At 36.4% G+C, this 27,747-nt stretch overlaps 1 protein-coding gene and 1 long non-coding RNA gene across 6 annotated transcripts in view; both read left to right on the forward strand.

Moving 5' to 3' along the window:
• LOC135081056 (uncharacterized) overlaps positions 1–27,747 on the forward strand; it is a 239,828-nt gene that overhangs the window by 132,903 nt on the left and 79,178 nt on the right. For 4 of the 5 annotated variants that reach the window (XM_063975770.1, XM_063975769.1, XM_063975768.1 and 1 more), the window contains one exon: positions 18,852–18,891. The exons of the other annotated variant lie outside the window; for it this stretch is intronic. In XM_063975770.1, coding sequence (XP_063831840.1) covers positions 18,881–18,891 — 11 coding nt within the window. In that variant the 5' untranslated portion in view covers positions 18,852–18,880. The remainder of the gene's footprint in view (positions 1–18,851; positions 18,892–27,747) is intronic. 5 annotated transcript variants of the gene reach the window in all.
• LOC135081064 (uncharacterized) overlaps positions 1–27,747 on the forward strand; it is a 211,926-nt gene that overhangs the window by 34,663 nt on the left and 149,516 nt on the right. The window lies entirely within an intron of this gene.

The raw sequence follows: 27,747 nt of genomic DNA on the forward strand, positions 1-27,747 counted from the left end.
CCAGAATAACATTGTAGGTTATATTTATGACGATCTGTGACAAACTAAATGGCAATGCCAGATTTTGTATGGAAGGTGGCGTCTTTTTTTTTCGCGCGGCCATCGACCTTTTACGACTATTTTTTATTGCGCTGATTCTGCTGCATACTTATGTCTGCAGCCTTTAATGGATGGTATTGTTTGTATACACATACAATGTCATTATTTTGTTGCAATTTCTTACAAAACTTGCGCGCAAACAGCAAATCTAGTATGAAAATCATCAAACTTCTGATGCTCGTAACTCAGTTCAGACTGAGTTTAGAGGTATACATGTAATAGTAAGTTTGGTTTATTACACTATTTTGTAATCAAAAAACAAGGTTTGGTCGATGGCCGCGCGAAAAAAAAAAGACGCCAATTTCCGGCATTGTCTTTTCACGCGGGTGAAGCCGTGGGCAAAAGCTAGTGGTGATATAATTTTTCAAATCGGTCCAATAGTTTTGGAGCCTATTCAATATAAACAATCAAAACTTGTAGGTTTGTTGTCGACACGGAAAGAAGAAAAGAATCTAAACTTTCCTCTTTTTAATATAAGTGTAGATTAATATAAATAAATATGACAAAACTCGACTTCTGCTTGCAGCATCACTCTTGTTTTTCTTCACTATGGCAACACTATCGAAGAAAAGATCTAAAAAAGACTGTAATATCTTGTAATTATAAAAAGAAACAAGTAAATTAATATAAACAGTCAGCCAACACAGAAATAGAGAGACTCCAACTTTTAACGATAAAAACTTCACAAACTGGTACTGAATTTAATTTTGGTGTGGACATGAAAAATAAATACCACATACAGTCTGACGATGCGCAGACTTCTAAATTTAGTTCTGGAGCAGACAGAATAAAAAACACAGGCCAATGGTTATTTGCTTGGTACAAAACTTCAACCGTAATCGGTAAATATTTAACTTCTGCACGGTTATGGTTTCGTAGAACTAGTAGGTAGTACTGTTTTGTGAATAGGAAAAATGTAAACGTTTGACATTAATGTAACACATAAACTAAGTCGCTCCGTCTGTCTGCACGCATTTATTAGATATCTTTTAAACTACTGAACAGATTTTAGTGCGATTTTGGGAAGCCGGTTGCGGAATTACATCATAATCAAAAATATCTTTAGACTAATTAAATTAGTTCTTACAAATGCTCTTAAGAAGCCTTTACATGTGTCATTATTTTTTTTGCCCTTACATTTTACTATATTTTTGTGATCCCCATAACGTACTCGTACCTTTACTTTGTTCCCACTTTCATTATGACATTATGGGTTTCATGCTTCGTAGGGCACATTATCATAGTCAGCACATTAAAGCTACGTCTATAATAATGCTAGTACCACACGATAAATGTTTGTATTCAAACACCAGTATTTTGAATAAGTACTCACACTTGGGGCCGACACCCACTCTACACAACACAACTTTAGTTTCTAAGAAATAGAAATATTTATTTGTCTTTGAATAGGGTGTACAGAAGGTCGATAACAAAATATGATCACCTATCCAGCCATCAACAATAGCATGCAAATATATCGTAGAAATATTAATGTTACTTATATGTATTATTTAAGACAATTATAAAGACAATGAAAAAGCCGGTTTCGTTATATCTTTTAAAGAAGGAACTGACAAGGAAATATTATTCATTACCTATCTTTCCACTTTCGCACCCAAAAATGGATGTTTCAAATCGATTATGAGTTCACTCGATTTATCTCCGACTCGATTATTCGACCAGTTAATCGAGGCCGACTCGATAGTCGATGGAGTGATTTAGATAACGAAACCGGCTTTTTCATTGTCTTAGAAACTATAGTTAAAGGGTGTTGACCTCAAGTGTGAGTAAGATTTACTCTGAGGATTATTCTTCTTCCTGGTATCTTTAATATTCGTATCTTTCTTGTTATTTCGTGGAAAAGTAATAAAAGGCATAATTTAATAGCTTTACTCTTTTTACTTCCGAGTTCAGAGAATGAGTGAGCTCTACATATGTATATTTGACTTATGTATTTATTAATTTGTTTTTCTTTGAATTTCCATATGAAAACATTCTTGTAACTCAAATATAGTATAATATTAATAAAAAATAATAAAAGCAATTGTACAGCTAACACACAAAACAAGAAATAAAGAACTAGGATGAAAGACAGTACAACTTAGACGGTCTCATCGCTATAAGCAATCTCTTCCAGACAACCTATAAAGACAGTTCACAAATTGAAGATCATTGACACAAATGTAGGTTTCTTGTCCCTATCCAAATAAAACATATTTATAGCATTTCTATTTACGACTGTCGATACTATAGCTTACACAAAGAACGGCCAGTTTCACCCCGAATAAATTAGTTATTACGTCCAATAGACTGTAACTCGAGTCTAAGAGTGATATTCATCGAATAGTCACAGTAAAAGAGAACAGTAAGACTATTCCTACCTCTCGTTCCCACCACTGCAACTCCGGTGTAGCCAGCATCTACAGCTTGACCGCCACAAAAACCCAACCAATGAAGGTCAAGTTTGTCCTAGGGGAAAGTTAAACTGTCATTGAACCCGCAACGAAATTAATCAGAAGAACATAGGAGGAGGTCGATGTTCAGGTTTAGGTAAAAAAATACATTCAGCGAAACATCCTCCTTTTTTAAGTCCGTCAAAAAAGAAGGGTCGTTGGGTTTGTACGCGAACTACAAGTTAGATGTAATATTAAAACCAAGGTGCTAGCGCGAAGATGTTTTACTTTTCCCTTTTACTATGGCTATGGGGGGAAGACCCCCTCATTAATTATGAATATTCGCTTCTATTCAGAATTAATGGGCTGGAAGTGGACTCCTTGTCACATAAAAGATATAACATTGATATAAAATTCTCATAACCACACCGACTCAACATAATATATTACAGCAGTCATAGTGATTCTTTCCAAGGAATCACTAACCTGAAGATTTCCAGGAAAATATATTAATTATTGGTTCATGTTGGTCAATATTAATAAGGGCACGAGTAATCATCGTTTACAAAATAAACGCTGCTTTGGGAACCAGTGATTTTTATTTTATTTTATTTTTCTTTATGCAGAAAACCACAGCTTTTGGTCTCTCTCACACCGTCAGTTGGTCTCTTTTTACTTGTTACAGGTTCATTTCTCTGATGATACACTCGTAAGCGCAATAAAAATAAGAGGTTTTGTTTGTATTTTAGTCTTCATAAGAAAAGACATTGGTTGCTTATTGTAGCTCGCTGATTCCTTTGAAATATTATACGCGATATTAGGCTAGTTTCCTTAAAAAAACTACGAAGTTATGGTGCCGCGTGCGTGACGTTACAGAGTGCTACACTTTTAACCACGCATTAACGTCACAGGCCTCTTCCTTTGAACTTTATCACGCTTTATCTTTCAATTTTCATTTGAAAAAGTGAAACATACGTGTCGACTGTCGAGTATGTTTTTGTAAGTTAACTGACGGACTAATTGAAAACTCTTGCTTTTTTACAGTTAATTATAAAGCTTTTATTTCTACCAACTTGTTTTAGGTAGGTACGTGTGAAATTCATTTGCCCAGCAGAAAAACCTAAGACCCTGATAAATCTAATTGACTAAAGGCCTAACCAGATCCAAGTGGCTGACGCATTTCTCTAATCAACTTACAATCACCCACTTTCCTTGATCCAATCCGAGATTCCCGTCATTTCCAAGATAATCCCGGAATAGTGAGGGGCCGGTGAGTTATTCGTCCCCCGGGGGCCCGGGGCAGATGCAGCCGCCCCACCATTTTGTATGGATTACCTAGTGATGGTTGTTACTTAAGACTAGCTGGACTAAGGATGCTCAACCGATATTTTGTTGTGATTTTAGACCACAAATTATGTTAGTTAAAACTATGTAATGGCACCCATCCTAGCAGACAACACGACTTGAGGTAGCCTCACAAAGTGAGCTATTAGTTGGGAAGGGAATAGTTATGTTATTAATAGTTTCTTAGCTAGTCAACTGTTTTAGCGTCTTAGGCGAGTTGCACCACCTAACTTTGACCGTAAATATGACGTTAACCGGTGTTTTTCGTATGGAGTTTGACAGATTTTTGACGTTTGTCAAAGTTAAAGTAAGATGGTGCAACCCAGCCTTAGGCTGAGTTTGACCGTAACCGGTGCTTTTTGTATGGAGTTTGACAGATTTTTGACGTTTGTCAAAGTTAAAATAAGATGGTTCAATCCAGCCAATTAGACACAGAATGGGTAATAGTAGTATAGCATAGAAACCAGGATGATAACTAGACATTCATAGAATACTTTTTCAAACTCGTGAACGAAGGACTTGACGATTTATAAGTGCTACGAACTGATTACTCTGTTAGTTGAGAAGCGAAATTACTTTTATTCGAACTGCTTATTCTTCTGGAGGAATTCGCTGGTAGAAATCAAATTTAAGCAAAAACTTGATAGACTGTTACTTTCTCATTAAAATAATAGATGTTAATTAAAGTAACAATCTCAAACACAAGAGAGATATACATCATGATAATAACAATTAATATTCTGCCTCTTAAAACTTAGGAACTATGCAGTTCCCAACTAGCAGACGAAGTGAAAACATATATTAAAATTATAATTTCGCAGAAAATACAGAACAAGAGTTCCCTCTTTCGCGCAAAATTCAACAATGGATAAACAGGGAATAAGGATTTTAAAATGGAAGTTCACTAGAACTTAGACTGTATTGTTCGTGGCTTAATAAATATTTGAAAGGAAAGAAACACATTGTTAAGGCTTCCAGCACACTTGGAGTGAGAATTATGCCCTTTTTCACCATCAATCCTTAATTTTTAAGTGACTCCTATGACAACAAAATTCATAATATGTATTACCATAGGGGTCACTTAAAAATTAGGGATTGATGATATAAACGGGCATTAGTCTCATATTATTATACTCCCCATATCCACCACATAAGACTCACAGTCACAGTAGACTAGGTAGGTACAGACTTTGTCGGCCGATAGTTGAATCAGGCTGTTAATCAATATAAAACACCGCTAGGCTTTCTAATTGCTATATTCACTGTACCCCAATACAAACAGTCAATCAACGTGTGTCAGGAAATACATATCCAACTTAATAGATAAGATAAGTTAATAAAGTAGATGAAACCAGATTCCGCGAATCAAACTATTCGTGCGATGTGGAAATCATTGGGGGAGGCCTAGTTCAGCAGTGAGCGTCCTGTGGTGATGATGATTTTTTTTTTTCAATTTATTTCTGACGTCACCTTGCAAGTGCGGGCTGAGGATACAGAATTACAGATTCGAATACAGATACAGATTCGAAACGACCAAGAGTGTTTAATATTTATAATTTACTCATTATCTTGTCTAGTCAAGGAAAGCAATTAAAATAACGTACGAGCACTTCTACTTTAGACTAAAACTAGACTAAAGCGTAGACAGACAGCAATTTGAACTCAATCTGTTAGTCGTAGATTACTTTAAGCCTTTTGGATTAGATTTAGTTTGGATTACAGAGGATTTTCTTTGAATAATAATGTCAAGCTCAAGATTCGAGATTGTTAAATCGTTAATATCAAATGCAAATACTTGGGATGAGTTTGGATCGATTTTGACAGATATCAAAAACACTTTGCTGATAAAGCTGCTGCGATTCCACCATAGATTTTGTAATAGTGAAGAACAAGAAACTTAAATATTACTTCTTTTGCCCGCGGCTCCGTTTTCGTCCAATTTAGTTTGTCACAGATCGTTATAAATTAGACCAAGAACAAAACCAAGAGATTTCATCAATATCCATCCTCACAAACTTGTATCTTTCATTTATTTATTTATTGACTAGCTTTTGCCCGCGGCTTCACCTGCGTGAACTTTAGTTTGTCACAGATCGTCATAAATTAGTGTTATAAAGAATAATGCTGTAAAGTTTCATCATAGTCCGTTAAGTAGTTTTTGCGTGAAAGAGTAACAAACATCCATCCAGACATCTAGACATCCAAACTTTCGCATTTATATAAGTTATTATAGGATAAAAGTACACAGCAAAACTCACAGGTCAATAATTATTTGGTTATGTCACTCTGATCTCACGTCGAGTCACGCCGGGTGTTACTAAAAAGCTTAATACAATCTTAGATAACAGGCACGTTAACCCAAATATCGCCAACTTTAGCACCTTATTAGTTCGTATACATAAATACTCACGTCACGTAGAGGACATAAAACAGCGCCTCCTCGACCTATCACAACTTGGTCCCATTAGTCATGCTTAAGAACATATCAAAGAGTCAATAACAACGGATTTTTACCCGACTGTGTGCAAAGGAGGGTAATGTGTTCATTTATTTTGAGGTGCTAAAGAAAACAAACGGGTGGGCCAATTTTTTAAATTATATACGGATGACTCGTTCGTTCGTTTCAGCCAAATGAAGTCCACTGCTGGACAAAGGCCTCCTCCAAGGATTTCTACAACGACTTGACCTACGCCGCCCGCATCTGCCGCGACCTACACCGGATCGTCGGTCCACCTTGTGGGGGACCTGCCCACTCTACGTCTTATGGCCCGTGGTGGCCACTTGAAAACTTTTCTGCCCCAGCGGCCATCAGCTCTACGAGCTATGTGCCCCGCCCACTGTCGCTTGATTTCAGCAATTCTGCAGGCTATGTCGGTCACTTTTGTTCTCCTGCCTCCTCCTGGATGACACCTCATCAAGCTTTACTTATTTGGCATCTTACGTTTTTATAATAGTTGCTATTTTGTGACTGTCCAGTGTACCTACGTTACGAAAAGACGTGCCTGAAATTTCAAGTTGCACGATCCTGAAACATAAAAATTAGTGACCGACCGAAACATGTTATTTTGCCGAAACCGAAACCGAAACCGAAGGTTCGGTTTCATTGTAATTTCGGCCGAAACCGAAACCGAAACCGAACCTTTTATAGAATAAAAAAAGTCCTTAAAAAGTCGAGAAAATGTTATAGGTGTACCAGAATCTCATGGCAAATAGGGAAAATAAACTTTGTTGAGAGCAATACTGGGGAAATTGGAATAAACGATCTTGATACTGTTTAATTTTTTACTTTTATGACTTTAATATTAATGAACATGAAGTACGAGTATACATTTTAGGTAGGAATGTGTATGAAGAATGTTGTTATACATAGGGTTTTTAACATAGGAAAATGTCTTGAACAATAAATAAATCGTATATTACTTTAAGTAACTAATTTTATTATGAATCATACTTTTAACTTATCACTTCATTCAAAACTAGAAAACGATTCTAAGAACTCCAATTGCATTTCTTGTTCTTCAATAGATGATCAAGATAAAGAGGTATTGTAAATAAATTGCTCTTCCAGCATTTCAATGGAGAAGTTTCCTGATGTTAAAAACACTATATTTCTCTGAATGGGATTAAAATATATGCTAAAACTAAAAAGACGGTGAAGTTTTTTTTTTAAATCGATCAAGAAATGTCTGGGAAATTAATTATTTAAATTACCTACATATTTTCGCGTGGAACTGAAACAGGCGGTGCCGTTCTTTTTGTATATGGCCAGGTCTGGGATATTTAAAAAGGTTACAAAATTTTACTAAGAAAGAATCTTGAGTGACCCTAGCTGAAAAATTAAAAACTGCTAGATTTAAAAAAAAAAAAGGATCTGTCAACAGCACCGGATTAGGGGTGATTTACTGTTTGTACTCCGAATGACTGTCGTGAATACACCGATCAAAATGGCGTGAATAGTTATGCGCAACTTTAGGGCCCTGTAACTTATTCATTTGTAGAGATATTTTCATGATTATTTCACAATTATTATTAGTTTTACTTATATTTATTTCAAGTTTATTTAAAGAAAAAAATTGGAAACTTCTCCATTATTCAATCTTGCTTGATGAAATCTTTTTCATTTTTCTTTACATGGTCATAACATTTTGACCATTCCTCTGCACCAATTTGTGAGATATACCTGAAAACCCCGATAAAGCAGCTATTAAGAATAATATAAAAAAAACATAACCCTCCTTTTTTTTTTTTTTTTATTTATTTAAGGCAACATACAGTCATGTACAATCAATAGTACTATAGTAAAGATGAATATGATTAAAGACCAAATTAGTGCCTATTTATAGCTATTACAATATTGGTTACAAATGAGCCACTCTTAGGACTAAAATTTTAACAACAAGCCAAAACCTAGTGCACAAACAACAGCATATCGAGCCAACCACTATGGAATCTTATGTAGTTGTAATAGTTACTTTTTGCAACTAAAATATATGTAGATATAGGTCCGACATGCTGTCAGTCGGAAACAAAATAAAATAAAACAGAAAAATAAATGAGGAACACAAAGATAGTAACAGATTGGAAAGCTATTCACTAGCCAAACTATTAAAAAGGACGGATTTGAGCTTTGATAATGTTACATTAAACAAATCAATTTCTGTGAAGTTTTTATTGTAAACGTTAGTGGAACGATACACGAATGAGTTACGAGTATAATTTTTACGATATCGCGGGGTAACGAAAAGTGGTTTACTACGTGAGGAGCGCACTGGCAGACGAACTCGGGACACAAATGACAACTTACTCAGTAGCATCGGGGAGTCGACTAAATTATTTAAAATTTTGTAAAGTAATACAATATCAAACATTTTTCGCCTGTTGCAAAGAGATAGCAATTTGTTATTTTTTAATGAATCTGTGTACGACTGATTTAGAATGTTTCGGCGATAATTTAAAGACTTCATAAAAATTTTAAAAAATTTTTTGGACTCTTTCTATTCTACTAATGTGTGCTTCATAACAGGGGCTCCACACAGTGCTACAAAAATCAAGGAAAGATCTGACAAAAGAGAAATATAGAATTTTGAGAGTTTCGGGGCTTTTGAAGGGTTTACTTATTCGTAGTATGAAACCTAGATTTCTGAAAGCTGAAGCTAGTATGTGATCAATATGTGGGATGAACGATAAGGTCGAATCCATAATTATGCCCAAGTCTCTGATCGTGGTAACTCTTTTTAGAGTCTTCTGATTTATATGGTAGTTGTAAGAGATATATTTTTTTTTGCGAGTATATGATATTGTGCAGCATTTATCACTGTTAAGGAACAGATGGTTGGACTCACAGTATGCTTGTAGCCGAAGTAAATCTTCTTTCCTTCTAACGCAGTTGGGTAATAAACTAAATGTATCAAAAAATTTCAGTCCAACTTACTGTCAACTCGACGACGCGCTTTAGAATCAAAGATTGACTTTGAATTATGCCTTATTTTACAATTCACATTGAAAACAATATGACTTGCTTGAGCTTTTTCGACTTTTTCACAAAAATAAGAAATAGTCAAGAAGAGATTACAAATTTTTTGCAGCGGCTGACAGATTTCATAATTTTCATTAACAGGTGACAATTAAACCATAGACAATTGCCATATGAAAAACACACTTTTCCAATATTTTTATTTGCCATGAGATTCTGGTAGACCTATAAGTAAGCTCATTTTTTTCTAAAATTAATATCTCGCCGACCTATAATTATCTACAGGTTTCTACTTTCAAAGATTTATCACAATGAAATTTCAGCACAGTTACAGAGGTTCTGTTTGAAAATAATGTAACTACCCTAATTGTAAGTTTCGGCGCGGCCGAAAGGTTCGGCCGTTTTTGGCCGAAACCGAAACTCGGACCGAAACTTGATTTTTTGGCCGAAACTGGCCGAAACCGAAACCGAAACCGAAATTTCGGTCGGACACTATTAAAAATACATGTTAGTAGCTAACATTCGTTTTATTTAGAAATAGAAAGTAGGCCCTTTAAAACTCATTAAACTCATTTTATTTTTGCAAGTAGGCTTTTAAAAAGTATTTTTACACCCCAGAATTAACCCTACCACTGCTTCGGGATAATAAATGGGCCAGTGCTGAGAAGAAGCAGCGCAAGAAACTCAGTGACTATTGACATTAACAAGCACTATAAAATTGCAAATAACATATTTTACCAATGACACGCTTGAGTCTTCCAGTAACTTGGCCCACTTTTAGCTTGGTCCACGGGCCAAGTCGCTGGTTTGAATTTTTAAATATTTTTTTTCTTGTGACTAGGCCCACCTTCAATGTTTTATCAATAAAAACAACAAATCAACAAAAATCTACTCTAGAATCTTAGAGGTGGGTGGACCCAGTCACTAAAACTATTTAAAAATTCAAACCAGCGACTTGGCCCGTGGACCAAGTTAAAAGTGGGCCAAGTCATTGGAAGACCCACACGCTTTGCCAAGTAAGTAGGTACTGTCTATTTTCCTTTTAACAGCCTTTATATCAGTAACAATGCTACACAACTTTTAGATACAAACCCATTCATGGAATTTGGGAGTTACGATTCCAACGTGGAGGCTTATCATAATACTTTATACTATACTTAGTAACAACGATAAAGGTTCATGGTAACACGTATCAGTAATAAACCAGCGGCGGGTGTAATCATAACTTTTGTTGCGAACTCGGTTCAGTCTTGGGGGACTTGCCTTAGTTAGCGAAAGAACATTAAAGTAACGGAGATATTTCCGATGGAGCTTCAAAAATTGGTCTTAAAAAGGCTGACATGACATGTTATAGAACAATCGAAAGGTATTGTCACACTATTGGTTACCAAGATGTAGTTTGTCACACAAATAGGTGACCAAGATCTTGAAGACAATGTAACAAATATTTGAGTTGGTCTTGGCTTGGACGTACCTTGGACATCATTGATAACCTGTACTTATAGTAATTATTTATCAATCTTCTGTAATATCAAGGTGGACAGACGATCGGACGAAGGCCGCTGGAAGTACGTGGATGCGGGCAGCGCAGGTCCGGTCCTTATGGAAATCCTAGGGGGGCCCTTGTCTACCAGTGGACAGTGGTGTCATTAAGCTAGAGGCCTTTGTCCAGCAGTGTACGTCATTTAGCTGAAACGAACAAACTGTAATTATGTCAAGAGATGTAAGATTTTATCGATAAATGTACGAGTATATCGTCTAAACCGATATGGACTATCTATTTATTTATTTATTTATTTATTCTAGAAGGCTGCTTGAAGGCTTACAGAAAATCCAACGCGCCAACAAGTTATAGGTACAATCGTGCAAATAATATCAATTAAAAATGTCAATATTGTGTACAATTGTCAAGTAAAACGATAACAAATCAGTCAAATAAAATCAAAAATTAAATACATAAATCTATCTAGTCTATCGTATCATTCGTACTAACCGGGAAATATGATTGCAGTCTCTACGAGTACCTACAGTCTACACCCACACTATGGAAGAAGAAGACTCAAAACCTATATAAATTCCCGCTCCATCTTTCACCCACGCTGCAAATACTTAACTATCCTATAAATAACGTGTACTAACATCTACCAGCATCATTAAACTAAAACTCACGTATCATAAAATCTACGCTATTAACGCTATAGGTAATTAGGTTGAAACTTGCCGTGATAATGACGCCTTACGGATAAAACACCGTTATGGTTACCAATATTCCCGAGGTTTAGTTACAACACACATAAAGACAGAAGGTCCATTCAGTGCACCTTACATAGTTGCCTTTTATGCCTATTTTAAGGAAGGAAGTGTACTGCAGATTGTGGCAAACGCGGGACAAACTTGGCCTTCACTGGTTGGATTTTTATTGGCGGTCAAGCTGTAGATCCTGGCTACACAGGAGTTCCAGAGGTGGGAACGAGAGGTAGGAATAGTCCCGTTTACCAATCGTGGTGGCTTTGCGCAGAAGTCAGACATTTAAAACTTGACTCTACCAATTAATTGTATCTAGAACTGTCTTTAAAAAAATATTAGTCCCAGTTTTGGATGCAAACAGAGCTCAATTTTGAATGCATTATTAAACAATGCCCCGCCCTCGAATCATCAGTTCATCACTCACACAAAATGAGTTCATTGACATTTTAATATAAACGTTTATGCTTGAAATTTTATTAATTGAGCAACATGGCCGATTTAGCGCAGTGGTCAGGAAGTTGGTTACAACGCCATATGTTACGGGATTGATCCGCAAACAGTGGAAAATGAACATTTGTTTGTATTGTTTTAATTTATTGGTCAGGGTTTTTTCTATCTGCAAAACCTTGTAAATTGCTTTGCTATAAGCCTAGTCATGGTCTAGATGGCGACGTGTAAAATGACCAGGGAAAAACATTTCTAAAAAAATATGCCAATGTAGGTATTAATTGTCTAATGCAAGTTTTGATCTTAATAATTGAGTTTATATTGCGCTTGTCCTGAGAGTAACTGAAATAGGAAATATAAGTGGCCCGTTCGTTATCGACTGAATCCACCGTTTGGCCCGGCTCTTCGGATAATGTTTGAATTAGTCCTTCTGTACATCTTTCCTCTATGATTCACAATAATGACAACTGTTTATTATGCCGTGTTATGGCACGGGATCGGATGTAAAGGATCATCCCAATCTGGCCTTATTAATCAGGGGTGTTATTTTAGGGTTGAGACGCCTTATCAATAATTAATATCTGGGATCGAACATTGCGTGTTGTGCAAGGAAATGATTTAGTGTTGGACATTGTTATCGATGTTTGTTCGATTGTTGTTAATGATGCAAAGCTTACTAACGTTTCTGACAGACAGCTAGCATTAAAATAATGCAAAAGGCGCCTGTGGCATTTCCACGCGATTTGACATGTATATGTCAAATTAATGTTAGACATCATGCTAGGAAAAGCGCTTAACTCAGTCAGTGACTGAGGTATAGGAGCGGCACGGGAGGGGTGACATTGACATATTACGATGTGACAGAGCATATAAATCTGCCCCCCTAGACAAAACGCACTTTTTGATCGAATCGAAAATCGAATCCGTCAAAACTCCATACAAAAAAGGGGCTTTTCGACTACTTTTCGACTGGTTTGCGATTATAATTTGCACTTTGTCTAGACCCACTGAAGCATATCTGAAGTCTCGCTGACGTTTGATGTCTCAAAAATCCTGTACCACTGGCCCTGAGTTAAGCACTGGACCTATAAATGGGTAGCTAAATAAGGAACACATTTTGTATCTGACCATATTATTCTACCCGTTTTCTCTGGAAAATAAACGATTTTTTATTATTTTATAACTAGTAGGTATTTACAAAATAACGAATACAGTATTTGAAATGAAAAGTTAGTTTTCTCTTTTAATGCACTACGAGCGACTTAAAATAAAACAGAAAGAATTCAAACACTTTCCAAGATTATTATGAAAAGAAAAGCGCAGCAAGAACATAAAAATAACTGTGTTCGCTCTGCAGGGTGTTAGGTAAATGGGTATATGAGCCTTATTTTAATTTTCATACAAATCTGATTTTATTTTGTATGAACATTTAAAAAATTTAATGATGATATCAAATTTCTGACTTCACCATACAATTTATATGCATATGTTAACATGGGCTAGTGTCGGCTCATATATTCATTTACCTAACACCCTGTATAAACCATACCTACTCGTACTTACACCATACATTCGCCATCAAATCATGTTAAGTCCCGCAAACTTGATGTAGTTTTTGCACGTTCGATGGCCCAAAGTGTTAAGGCGACATCAATCACATCACCCAAATAGATCGCAAGGTCTCTTAGACCCTTAAATAGGGCTGTCACCTTTGCAGATAAGTAAATTACCTATACAAATGGTTGGTGATGGGAAGAGCTGAAAAGGTTGGGCATAAGGAGGCAAGAGCAAGCGATGGTCGTTACGTGGTGTGTTTTGAGAATTTTATATGTTTTAAAACACGATTTGTGATAAAGATTGTCGAGTCGCCTATGTCCAGATTGGCAGGCGACTAATTAAAGACTGAAGTTAAATTCACATCTAATAGGTATTATTCGTACGTTACGTGCGAGAGGCTAGGCGTTCTAACATTGTTTGAGAAAAGGGTTACGAAATGGCAAATCTATATTTGTATATTTATTTACTAACCCCCTTACTAATAAAACTTACACGCTCGTTGAACAGTGTTTAAAAGTGACGTTTAGTATGGTAATGTCATTTTAAAACAGTGTTCAACAACTGTATTTTTATTAGTTAGGGGGTAAATATTTTGTAAAGCATAATAAATCCGCGAATTTAGACAGCATTGAGAAACAAACAGTTAAATGTTAAGGCATATAAAGTTATATTTTTGGGTCTGAAAAAAATATTTAAGATTATAAAAATGTTGCCATTGCTGTCAAAAATGTTTGCCGGAATTTAGCCGTCAACTGCTAAGTGCCAACCCTATCATAGACAGAAGAAAATGTCCCCAAAGCCGAAGGGTTAACGATAAGACGGTCCAAGTTCCGGACAAAAAATATCAATTTGTAGCAAGCTTTATGCGCAGTAAAACTCGGTATAGACGCAAAGTTTCGAGAGAACCTCGATATTGAAAAAGTAAGATGCAATATGGAATGCAGTAAACATTTTAGAGTTCCGCACTCAAATAAATGGGGCAATAAAGGCGTATTGGATTATACGTTCGTTCGTTTCAGCCTGACGTCCACTGCTGGACCAAGGCCTCCTCCAAGGATTTCCACATCCACCGGTCCTACCTGCATCCAGGTGCTTCCTGCGACCTTCACTAGATCGTCGGTCCATCTAGTGGGAGGCCTGTCCACACCATGTCTTCCAGCTCATAGTCGCTACTCAAAAACTTTTCTGCTCCAGCGGCCATCAGCTCTACGAGCTGTGTATGTATGGATCGTAGATAAAGAGCAAATATGACCAGTGTTGGATCGTGGACAAATGGTGCGCTGATGTACAAATATGGATATTCCAATAATCTGTTAATTAATTTAGTAATTTTGAGTTGGTATTTCTCTGAACTCTGATTTGGGTCGTCATGCGAAATAATAGTCCTAATTTCAGGATTGGTGGCTAGATTACTGAAATAGATTTAATTAATCAAAAACTAGATAGTGCCAGTACAAAATATGGCCTGATCGTAAGTTGCAAGTTTTGTTTCCCAGTGGAGTCGATATAACTCAATACTTCTTTTGACGTAGTAGCTAGTAATGATATTCGTTTCTCCCTTCAATATCATGTCGACTATTAATTCAGTTTAAAAATAGCCATCTCCACGTGCATTAAGCCATAAAGTACGTATAAATTATTTATAAAAAAAACTGTCTACCCACACCAATAAGGCTCGCAGACTTTCCAGTTTTATTATAAACCAGTGTTGTTTTCTTGCAAGACGTACTTTCTGGAATGTACTATCAACAGCACAGCAGACTTTACTTTTTTGTTGCAAAATGAACCTTTTTACAGCTATATTAGATGCCACACTTGATGTTCAGTACTGAGGCTGGCAAGAGGGGTTAACAAGGGGGCAATTCTAGCGCCGTAACTGCCCATCCCGATTCTAGTGTACGACTTGCAGTATGAAATTCAAATACCAATACAATGCACCAGTACAATACTTTTTATACAGTAGGTACGTAGGTACTAGCTTTTGCCCGCGTAAATTTTGTCTGTCACAGAAAATCTTTATCGCGCGCCTTCGTGTTTAAAAAACCGGGATAAAAACTATCCTTCGTCCTTTCCGGGGACTCAAACTTTCTCTACAATACCAAATTTCGTCAAAACCCTTTCAATGGTTAGATGTGAATTTCTTATTGGATCTAATACTTGGTATGGGTTATGTAAAATAGGAATTTGAATATTATATTAGGCCAAAGGATTAAAAAACGCATATTCCATACAGCTCTTATATGAAAGAGTAGCGAATACCATTCATTCCTGCATCTCACAAACGTTCCTTTATACTAGTAGGCACATAAATGCACGGCTCTTAATGTCTTGACCTCGGGACAAACATCTAAATCTCCATACGCGCCATTGGGCCGAGGTGTCGCTCAGCGTGTAGTGATGTGACGATGTCATGTGATATTTTTTAATAGTTAACTGTTCCATCTGAGAGATCATGTGATATTTTAACCGCGGGTTCATGTTCCATCTGAGGCAGAAGGTAAGAAAGAAAGTAAATATTTATTATTTTACAAGCAACACTATATGATTACAAAAAAGAATTACGAATCAGAAATCTCAGCGCAATCAGTGTAGCCTTATCTTTTTGTTGAAGTCGGTTAAAATTGTGTCATGTTCGACATCTCGTACACATTTAGCAATTTTAATTCTAAAATGTATTATTATAACGTTAAAGTGCTTGATATACGAGTATCATGCGTTGAATTCGAAGGGTTACAAAAATAATAGAGCGTATCTTTGTATCATCGGCATAAAATAAATATTTGCCTTATCAGCATACAAGCGCTTGTACAACTTTTTATTAATGTGAGCTTTTACGATAAACCATTAAAGATAATAGGTATCTTTTTGGTACACAATTTGAAATTGACATAAATTGCCTACACATTATATTAATTCCAAAAAAACTTTGATTGGTGTAGGTATAACATAGTACGCAGAACTGACGGCCGATGGGGCAGCAAGGTTCTGGAATGGAGACCGCGTACCGGAAAACGCAGCGTGGGACGTCCACCTACAAGGTGGACCGACGACATCGTAAAGGTAGCAGGGAAGCGCTGGACGCAGGCCGCTACCAATCGATCAACATGGAAAGCATTGGGGGAGGCCTATGTTCAGCAGTGGACGTCCTATGGCTGAAATGATGATGATGATGATGATGCAGTATAACATGGATAACAATAATATTACATACTAAAATGTAAAATTTACCAGGTCTTTGTGAAATGCGAACCAACGTGAAGTATAAATCTTAGAGAACATAAAATTGCTGAAAGTAAAAGCTTCTCTGAAAACTGTTGTCTAGAAAAAGGCAGTGCTCTCCCTAATAGCCTGAAAAGCATATGCATACCGTTTCCGTTCCAGTCGTTAGTAAAAAGGATCTCTTTAGCTATTTTATGCTGTTTCTCATATGTAACACTTGTAGTTGGTACTCAGCAGATTTTTTATGCAAATGAAATATCTACATAAACTCCATAAGTCACTGTTGTTTATTGTTAATGAATTTTCGATTTAAGTGATTTCTTTACATTATATTCTCTGTCACGACTCAGATATTTTTATCTTCACCAATGACTTTTTTATTAAAATGTTTAATCAGTAAATTGACTTGTCAATCATTGATTGAACCTACGGTGTTAGGTAGGTACCTACGTTATCAATTAATATCAAATACAATTAAGTACCGTTAACTGCGAACTAACTAAGCTAACTATGCTTGTGTTTCGAGCAGGCTCACCACAAATAAATAAAATAAATAAATAAAAATTCATTTATTTCCAAATATACTTGTACAGAGTTATTACCGAGTCTTCCCGGTAAGTAGTCAGAGACACTTGTATTGGGAATAACTCGCTACTTCCCATTAGGATATCTCTAATTAATTCTAGGAGTATTAGTTCACTAAGTAAGCATTTACTTTGGTATGTAAGAAAATTACAGCAGTATATTGTAATAAGTTATGGTTGATTACTGACTCTCTTTCATTGACATAGAAAGATTTACGCTTAATGATAGTATATTAAAAAAAGAAAAGAATAGGATAATGCTCGTTATGTGTGGTTGTGTGTAGGAGTGTGAGTGTGAGTGTGTAAGTGTGAATGTGTAAATGTGAGTGTGAAGGTGTGAATGTGTAGTATATGTATTCGTTAAAGCATGAATAATATGAACATGTTCAAATACTATGTGTCTTGTCACGAGTCTGTCCTGTATGCCCTACGGAGTGGGTTCCTTGGGATCAGTATAAATGTATGTACTGCATACAGGGATCGTGATGGTGAGTTTTACAGTCAGGTTTTAGTGGTGAAATTTGTTTAAATAATTCGTACTAGTAGGTTTTCAACCTCCTCATAATTAAGTGAATACTACCACAATAGCCGAACGACACAATATGCGAGTAAACGGTCTATAGGCGGATCGTACTGTACCTCGCACCCTATATGGCTTACTCGCCATTCAAAATTTACCGACTCATCACTCTACACTACACCCATAGCCTGCGATCCCTCACTCCTCGACACCAGTCTCTATCCACCATCCGAACTAGACGGCTTAACCTAAAATCCTCGTATTTCATTTTTTTAAAACCCAAATCCTCAGAGGCTCGTAATCAGTACGCATACCAGTGACACGTACAATTCCCATCACTACCATCGAAAGGGACAGCTTTCAATCGGCGCGTGCCTCAGCATTAATGCGGCAGGCAATGATGGAAAGCCATTCCCTGTGGACGCTTCCCACGGTACCATAAGTAGGCCAATGTTTATTGTGTTTGTTCAGGGTGCCCCATGATTCTTCTTTTATGACCTGGAGCATAATGTTAGCGGAGAACTTTACTGTACTGGCATCCTGACCCGGTTCAGCTGAGGTCTGCGTTTATTCGAAGAGCAATTGTAGGCTGAGTTGCACCATCATAATTTAGCTTTAACAAAAGTCTAAAATTCAAAATACACCGGTTATAGTTATGGTTAAAATCAGGTGGTGCAACTCAGCCTTAGTATGATGAAAAGCTTTTTCTAGGAATCATTTTTTATATTTTTTTCGTTTATTACCCGTGGTCCCAGTACCAGTAGGACCATGGGCCATAAACCAAATTTTTGAACAAAGCCGGTATCTGATCACATGACATGTAAGTGCTTATTCACTCTCGCTTTAAAGGCTCTGATTTAAGCAACTGATTAGGTTACCCGCTACATACACTCAAACTCGCAAAACAGTCTCTTTCTCTTTTATAATTTGAAGAATAGTTTTAACCATGTTTTTCTCTTTCATTTCAGATGCGAACCAGTCCTGAAAGAGATATCTAATGTTAATAAGGTAAATATCAAATTAATTCTTATCACAGTCGACACCACGTCAAGTTATACATTTTTGTTAGAAAATAGCACTTATTGCAACTAAATAAGATGTCATTGTGTATATCTTGATGTGACATCGCCCTGAATATCTAACGTATAGAAGTTTTGTTCTTTTGTGTACAGACTGTGTATCAAGTACATAGTACGCACCGATTAATTATTTGTTACATGTTGATATTAATTCGGTTCAAAACTTAGGCTAGGTTGCACCATCATACTTTAACTTTGACAAACGTCAAAAATCTGTCAGACTCCATAGAAAAAGCACCTGTTATCGTAATCGTAATAAGTTATTATGTGTTATGTTCAAAATAGTATACTAATGTCCGTTTTCAACATCAATCCCTAATTTTTAAGTGACCTCTATGGTAACACTTAACATGAACTTTGATTACATAGAGGTCACTTAAAATTTAGGGATTGATGGTGAAAACGGGCATAAGCCCTACTATTCTTATGTTCTTGTAATGAGAAATTACCATAAATTCATAATGTAGCGTGATTCGCAGTATTTATACAAAGGGAAATCTAATTTACATTTTAAAATTAAACTAAAGCTAATATAACTGGGCCGTAAATTCATATGAAACCATTTGATTTACGGTGTGAATAGCATTGTTTTGAATACGACCGAAATTAAGCTGATTGTAATTAATTATTAGAAACGAATATGGTTTTATAAGTGAGGGTACTTTGAAAATTGTCGCTAATTACTTCGTGGAATCACCGAATCCGAATACCTAGAATCGCTATAACCACAAATAATTAATAATTAATCCTATACATGACTTACTGGCTAATTAATAAGGTTGCAAATATTTGAGCTCTTTTATTCTTCATTAAGTCCACAAGTGATTTCAGCTTGTTACACATTTTTGTAAAAATGCGAGTAGTATTTTTATTCGACCACCATGCTTATTGATAAACTAGCGGCCGCCCGCGACTTCGTACGCGTGGTTCCCGTTTTACCCCCTTAGGGGTGGAGTTTCGTAAAATCCTTTTTTAGCGGATGCCTACGTCATAACATAAACCACTGGGCGGATCAGGATTTCAGCCTGATCCATCCAGTGGTTTGGGCTGTGCGTTGATAGATCACTATATCAGTCAGTCAGTCAGACAGTCAGTCACCTTTGAGTTATATGTATATGTCACCGTAAAATTGTGAATTCCGTCAGATTATAATCTGACGTAGTTAAATTACAATCTAACCTAACCTAACCCACTGCTAGTTTACAATCTGACGCGTTATATTATAAACTGACAGAGTTCACAATTTCACGTTGACATATACAATTTAAATATTATATTTTCCTAAAGATGTAGAGTAGAATAAGACCACTCCTACTTTACGATGTCGTAAAAGGCCACAAATGGACTGCTATAATATGGGAATCTCACACCTTAACTAGACCGTCATATAGGTAAAATCCTCCATTTTCCGACGACTTGATGATCATCATCATCATTCAGCCATAGGACGTCCACTGCTGAACATAGGCCTCCCCTAACGCTTTCCATGTTGATCGATTGGTAGCGGCCTGCGTCCAGCGCTTCCCTGCTACCTTTATGATTTCACCTTGTGGGTGGACCGTGTGTGGATGTACCGGAAAACGCAGCGTGGGACTTGACTTGTCGTGACATGAGGATGATGAAAAAAAGCAAATCTCTGAAGGTGTCTTAAAATTCCTTGACCTGCTTGAATAGCGGATGTACTAAACTACGAGTAAACAACAGTATTGACATTGACATCCTCATTTTAAAAACACCAAAATTCTTCGTTCCAAAAATATTTTAGCTTCCAAAATTAACAATCAGAATATACCGTAGAGACAGCGAAATGACTGTTTCCTGAGTGTTTTAAAAATAATTAAAGCTCCTAATTTTAGATCGTGGAAGTAAATCATTCTCGCAATTAGTGTAAGGATCCGGTGATGGATGCTCGCGGCTTCTGGCTATGGGGTATGGTATAAATAGTTACGGGATGAAGGTTTGGGGATGAATAAATGGGATAATTGGTACTTATCTTGATTTTGATGGATATTCTTGATGACTTGTCAGGGTTTTGCATTTTAAGAATACACTTAATTACATACATAGGTATGAGTAAAATATAGTAGTAGTTCGGAATTGAAGAAGAGACAAACCACTATACAGTAGAATCCGATTATAAAGACACTCAAGGAACCGATGATATTACGTTATACTATCCTACTACTAAAGAACTAATTTTTTACGTTATTTCTCAACAAATCAACCAAACATCGTCTTCAAAATCGTCGCTAAAAGCGGTCGGTCGTTTATAAGCGAAGTCGTACTAAACGGATTCTACTATAGTTGATTAACTTTAAAAAAAGTATGGGAAAGCCCTTCCATTCGGTGAACCGACGATCTCGTGAAGGTCGCGGGAAGAAGCACCTGGATGCGGGCAGCGCAGGACCAGTCATAGTGGAAATCTTACAAATGCTTCCCATTTGTCTAGTATTGGACGTCCTATGGCTGATGAATGCACCAAAAATTGAATTTAATTTGAAACGTTACTGGAATTAAAACCTCTTCCTTTAAATCCGCTCTTCTCTCATGCCTTGCCTACCAATCCCTATCAGTTCGGTTTGACCGCTTTATCTCACCCTGATGAATTGCCAACAAACAATATAAGACTACCCCCATTCATTCCAAATAACTACCAAGGATTTATATGTGAAGGAATAACACGCATACAACATATTACAACCAATTTATTTTGAGACAACTTTCAGTACATCATGTTTGGTGAGAGGTGTCACGTTAAAATGGTTAATGACTATGTCGCAGTTGAATCGCAAAATCAGACTTTTCATAAATCATCCGGGCAGGTCGCTATTTATGGGTGCTCGCGTCTTCGCTTCTCTCCCCCAAGGAAAAGCATATATTTGGTACAGAAACAAGCGCATTGTTCGAATATACTCGTACATCGATGAAAGTAATGCGGACGTTTTCTGTCTTGCCCATTGTGCGTAAATTGTGTTTGAAGTTAATCTTGTGTGTAAATCTTCTAAATATCTACCTACTTATGTCTTTATTTATTTCTTAAACTATAAAATTTTGCTCTCAACCCTCATCTATGCCCGTGTGAAATTTTGTCTATCACAGAAAAACGCGTGTCCCTGTTTCAAAAACCAGGATAAAAACTATCTCATGTCCTCTCCTGGACCCAAAATATACAAAATTGTATGAAAATCGGTTCAGTGGTTTAAATGTAAAAAACAAAATAAACCCATCTCCTAGGTGACCCTTAGAATTTACAAAAGATTGTTACAAAAATAATTTACCAGATCTATTCCCAAAACAATATTATTACAAGTAATTTGTCCATCGTCATTGATCCTAATATCCTATTTCATAAGATAATTCCAGCGAACAAAGAAAATCGTTCAATCTTATGATATCATAGGATAAGCTCTGATTAATAATATTAATTACACCTTTAGTATCATCTATCCCAACTTTTTGACAAATGATACCCCCACAATCCGTCTAGAAAACTATACCAATCTACACTAATATTATAAAGAGGAAAGATTTGTTTGTTTATTTGTATTGAATAGCTCCAAAACTACTGGACCGATTTAAAAATTCTTACACCATTAGAATCCTACTTTATTTCTTATGGTACGAAGTTCACCGGGTCAGCTAGTCTAAATATAACTCAAAGGTCACTGACTGACATAGTGATCTATCAACGCACAGCCCAAACCACTGGACGGATCGGGCTGAAATTTGGCATGCAGGTAGATGTTATGACGTAAGCATCCGCTAAGAAAGGATTTTACGAAACTCAACCCCTAAGGGGGTAAAACGGGATCCACGCGTACGAAGTCGCGGGCGGCCACTAGTTTTCTACATAAGAGAACAATATTAATAACAACGTGCTAAAAAAATTACATGTGTATTGTGTAACAATACTTTTTTTTATGCTTAACAAGGCAGGTATTTGACCACAATCGCACCTGATGTACTTCCATTTTCTCAGAACGCTTTCATGCAAATTTTTGACAGTTTTGCAATGTATTGTTGGTTTTTCGCAATCCAGTTCCACGTATTCTAAAATACCAATCCGTTCCGCGTATTCTGAAATACTTACGTAGAAGTGACAATTACTTACGCTTTATTTTTAAAATGATTGAATTCGTTAGAAGTTAAATCATTTTATTGAGGTGAATTTGTCACCGGTAAATAACAAGATCCGCATGTTTATCAATTTCCTAGGAAAATAAGCTTTCGTAGGATAAAACGAGAGATAAATCGTTTTATTTTACACTCATATTTTCGCAAATATAAGACTTCAAGACAGCCACTTTCTTTTTTAAATTAAATTCATTCATACTTTTGTGTGCTTAAATTATTAGCTATAATGTGATTTTACTTGTATATTTCCGAAGAAACAACTTTCTTAATTCTTTTCTTCTAACGGATGTTCTTTTATGAATGTAGTCAACAATAACACCTAATTACGTTTGAAGTAAAAGTTACTTTCATATGTTTATTTCATAAAGCTGACTGACTGACAATGCCCAAAAAGTCTTGCTATTGCTGTCTTTCTTGATATTTCAACACTAAAGATTAAAGCGTGACCTTTTTTATCGGCGCAATCGCAGAGAAACGTAAACAATACTTCAAAAACGGCGCGTAAGCATCCGTTATCCTTTGACAGCTTAATGCTGAGTAGGGCTGACGCTGTATAAAAAAGTTTTACAAAGAATTTCTTTTTTCGCCTATATTTAGTTTTACCTTTACTTCGGGTTACTTGAAAATTAATTGACTGAATCTTGCTAAGGTCCTTGGTATTGTGTAACTACAATGGAAATTAAATAGATAAAACAATTAATGTCTAGATTTTGTTACAGATTAGTCTTTGAACTCAGTTCTTTACTCAATCCATTTTAGTTCACTGCCTAGTGGATGCAATAATGTGACAATATTATAGGTACATATTCATACAATATAACCTATGCCTTACCTCTGATATGAAATAAACCGCGCAAATAAATAATTTTTGTTCAAAATCTGAACGTGACAACCTTGTAATACACAGGTAAAAGAAATATTTTTAAAAAATTTAACGCTTAACAGTCAAAAATAAATATTTTAAGGTCGTAAAATATTAATGCTGATAAATAGTCATGAAACGAATAATGGAAAATAATAATTGAAACGCAGTTATGTAATAATATAATTGATGCGTTAATATCTCACAAAAGGAGTTTTCGTAATGGAATGTATAAATTACGAAGAAATTTAATAAATCCGTTCGTGGAACGCGTGGGTAACGTATTTTTTAACCGTTTGCGTTTCGCGTACGAGATTACACCGACCGATCTTTGGGATTCGTTTGATGATGTAAAGTGAATGGACTTACATCCGTATTCACAAACGATGCTTGCTTAAGTGAAGCAGCAAATCGAACGCACAGCGTTGAATAGAGTTCTGTGATTGGTTCGTGTGTGACCCTGTGCGTCCACGCGCACTGTGAGACCTCATAGTAATGTTTGTGAATACGGGCGTTATCCTGTCTAGCTTACAAGTTTATTAAACATATTTTGTAAATTAGAAAGATATTGTTCAAAGTTTCTTTCGTTAGTTAATCTTTTCTGTGATGTGTTGACCTGAAGTGGTGGTATTTAGCTTATGTTTTAGACCTGTAATAACCTGAATATGATTAAGACAATTACAGGGCACATTGCCATCCTAGACTGCATGTCACTTAACATCAGGTGCGATTGCGGTCAAATACCTGGCTTGTTCTGCTTCAAAAAGTATCAGTTCGTTGTCGATTTCGATAATTTAGACTGTGTGCTAATATTCTGATCAATAATCTAAGTAGGTACCTACAACATTTTAAAGTTACATCAAAATCCTAGAAGTACCTACTTTTTGCGTGAATAAGTAACAAACATCCATCTATACTCAAACGCTTAAAACGGACCCGTATACTCAATATGCCGGGTGTCAGAGGCCGTCACGGTATAAATATGTCACGGGTGCCATAAACCGCCTCCGAAAGGAACCCTTATGAGTTATAGTTTTTGTAAGTGGCGAAAATGATAAATTTACTCAGCAGCCTGCCTAATGGATTTATTTTGTACTTCCTGTAACTTTGGTGATTACAGTAATGTCAGGTAATCGTTATGTCTTCCGTTGAAATTAACTATGTTGTATTTTAACGACGGTCTAGTTTAAAGCCACGGGTTCGGATCCCAAAAGGGTAATGCTTTGATGAGCTTGACTCGTACCTGCAACAGACAGACGTGCGACTGCTTTATGTTATGTTAGTATGATGAATGTGAATAAACATTGACGTTTATACTCGTAGTAATATTAAGATGTAGTATTCATTCGCAATAAAAAAACATAATAAAAAACATCACTTTACTTCTTATAATCCTGTTTTATTAAGTGCCTATAATAAACCTATATCTATGTATTTACTAGCGGCTGCCCGCGACTTCGTGCGCGTGGACTACGTTTTACCTCTTAGGGGTTGAATTTTGTAAAATCCCGTCTTAGTGAGCACCTACGTTCTAAAAGGAACCCCATGCAAAATTTGAGTTTGAGTTTCTGAGATTTCGTGATGAGTGAGTGAGTCAGTCAGTCAGTGACCTTTCGCTTTTATAAATATACCCCAATGGAAAAAAGGAGTTAGTGGTTGACGTGTCCATCTGTAAACAAACGAATGAGTGTTTTCTTTAATTTGCAGAGAGAGAGAGAGATCTGCTTTGTTTCAGAGTTAGGTGAATAATAAAGTTAAAACAATGTATTTTATTATTATACTATGTTGGTCTCTATTATGTTGTCTCATATACTGGGCTCCGTTTGTTTCAGCTGGAATCGGTTACAGTAGAGTTCACAAGGATTAGCCTACGTGCAATGAACTGGGAGTAATATGATAGGTAGCTATTTATGGTATTTGTGACGCGTTTGCGTTCCGTATTCCAGCTCCAGGAATAATGTGGTACGTTAGGTTGCTATGGAAAAAAGAAAAAGAATGGGATCTTAACTTAGGTACAAACGCATAGGCGTAACAAAAAATTGTAACAAGTGTAATAACAAAATAAAATAATTATTAATTAATGACAAAAGACAGTCTGCGTTATTTTTAAACCACTATTTTATTAAATATTCGTAAAAGTGCGTGAGCGGATATTAAAAACTTATGCCAGGCTTAAAACTTTTTTGAATACTAATCCGTCTTAACTTAATTCTTATTAAAAAGCATGATTAATTGGTATAAAATAGATTCGAAGATATGAATGTTTTAATTAAAAGTAGACTTAAGTTTTGTCACGATAGGATATGAAAATTCATATTTGGTTGGGCCTCTGGTAAAAAATAGTGTTTGGTCACATTGCAGACTGGAATGTAATAAATGCAGGCTGCTATCAACCGGCCTTTGTTCACATCATCGGGGGAGGCCTATGTTCAGCAGTGGATGTCCTATGGCTATAAGCATGATGATGATGATGACAGACTGTAATTTACACGGGTTAAGCTACGAGTACATACAAAAACTATGGGTAAAGCAAAGAAATTGTCTGAGTAAGTTCTGTTCAGTAAGGATGTTTTTGTTACTTCAAATGTCAGTAAGGCTAGGTTGCACCATCTTATTTTAACTTCGACAAACCTCAAAAATCTGTCAAACTCCATACAAAATTCACCGGTTATCGTTATAATTACGGTCAAAGTTAGGTGGTGTAACTCAGGCTATGATTTCAGATGTGCTTCAGAAATGATACATCTTTAGCAGGCATCACTTTAGTAGACTAGAAAGAAAGTTTAGTTTCTAGTAGAGGGTAAGAATAAATTCAAGTTATTCTTCAGGTCTTTACTCTAAATAGGCTCCACTCTGATGGCATGAAGCCTGTAAAAACAGCTGGACCTTTCCAATTTAACCTGTGACACGCTCACCGAACGTGCACTCATACGATAGCTTCGGGACTCGTGGGTGTGCGTTAAAATGTTTGCATTAGCGAAAAAATGCGGCGATGGCGCAAGGTGGAAAAGGTAGCGGGTTGATAAGAAAACAAGAAATATTGTAAAAGAAATAATCATTTTGGAGAGCGGGAAGTTCCTATAGGTATTCGATCTCGTTTCATGGAAAGCTTATACATAACATCTTTGGAAGGATTGTCGTGCGTGAATACCTAAGCTTTAAAAAACTACGAATATATCGTCAAGCTCTATCGTAGAATGGCAGAATCCAGGACCCTGGTATTCTTTGGAAGCCATATCTAAGCGGTTTGCACTACGAGAGAATCGCACCGCGCTTTAAAAACCTCAAGTGGAATATTTAAAGGGGCCATTAATGCACGATTCCAACACGGAAATCTGATGAACTATTGTAATGGATCGATTCGGACCATAAGGCAACAAAACCGTTCTCTATTTGTAGGGTTTGATTCGAAGAGAAAAAAACAGTATTAGTTACCATTTGCACCATAGTCCGTGGACCTAAACACTCGTGCGTGACACAAACGCCTAAAACCCCGACTTGTACCACACTGGCCGTTGTACAAACACGCGTCAATTTCGGGCATGTTCCACCAGCGGCCTCAGATTCCGCTGTTAATATTAATTATTCCAAATTAACCACCGCTTGCTATGGCTGGGCAGGTCGAAGGTATCAGGTGCCTCATTGTTCAACTCATGTATGTTGTGTTTTCGTTGATTTGTAAATGAGGACAGGTTAACCAAGCTTTAGCAAGCGAAAAGATGTAGCTAAACAAGTGAAGTACAGATAGATCGTTTCATCCACAAAGACGCGCCCCACCATTTCTCCGCT

The sequence above is a fragment of the Ostrinia nubilalis genome, chromosome 19 (genome assembly GCF_963855985.1).
Source record: "Ostrinia nubilalis chromosome 19, ilOstNubi1.1, whole genome shotgun sequence".
NCBI classification, from domain to species: domain Eukaryota; kingdom Metazoa; phylum Arthropoda; class Insecta; order Lepidoptera; family Crambidae; genus Ostrinia; species Ostrinia nubilalis.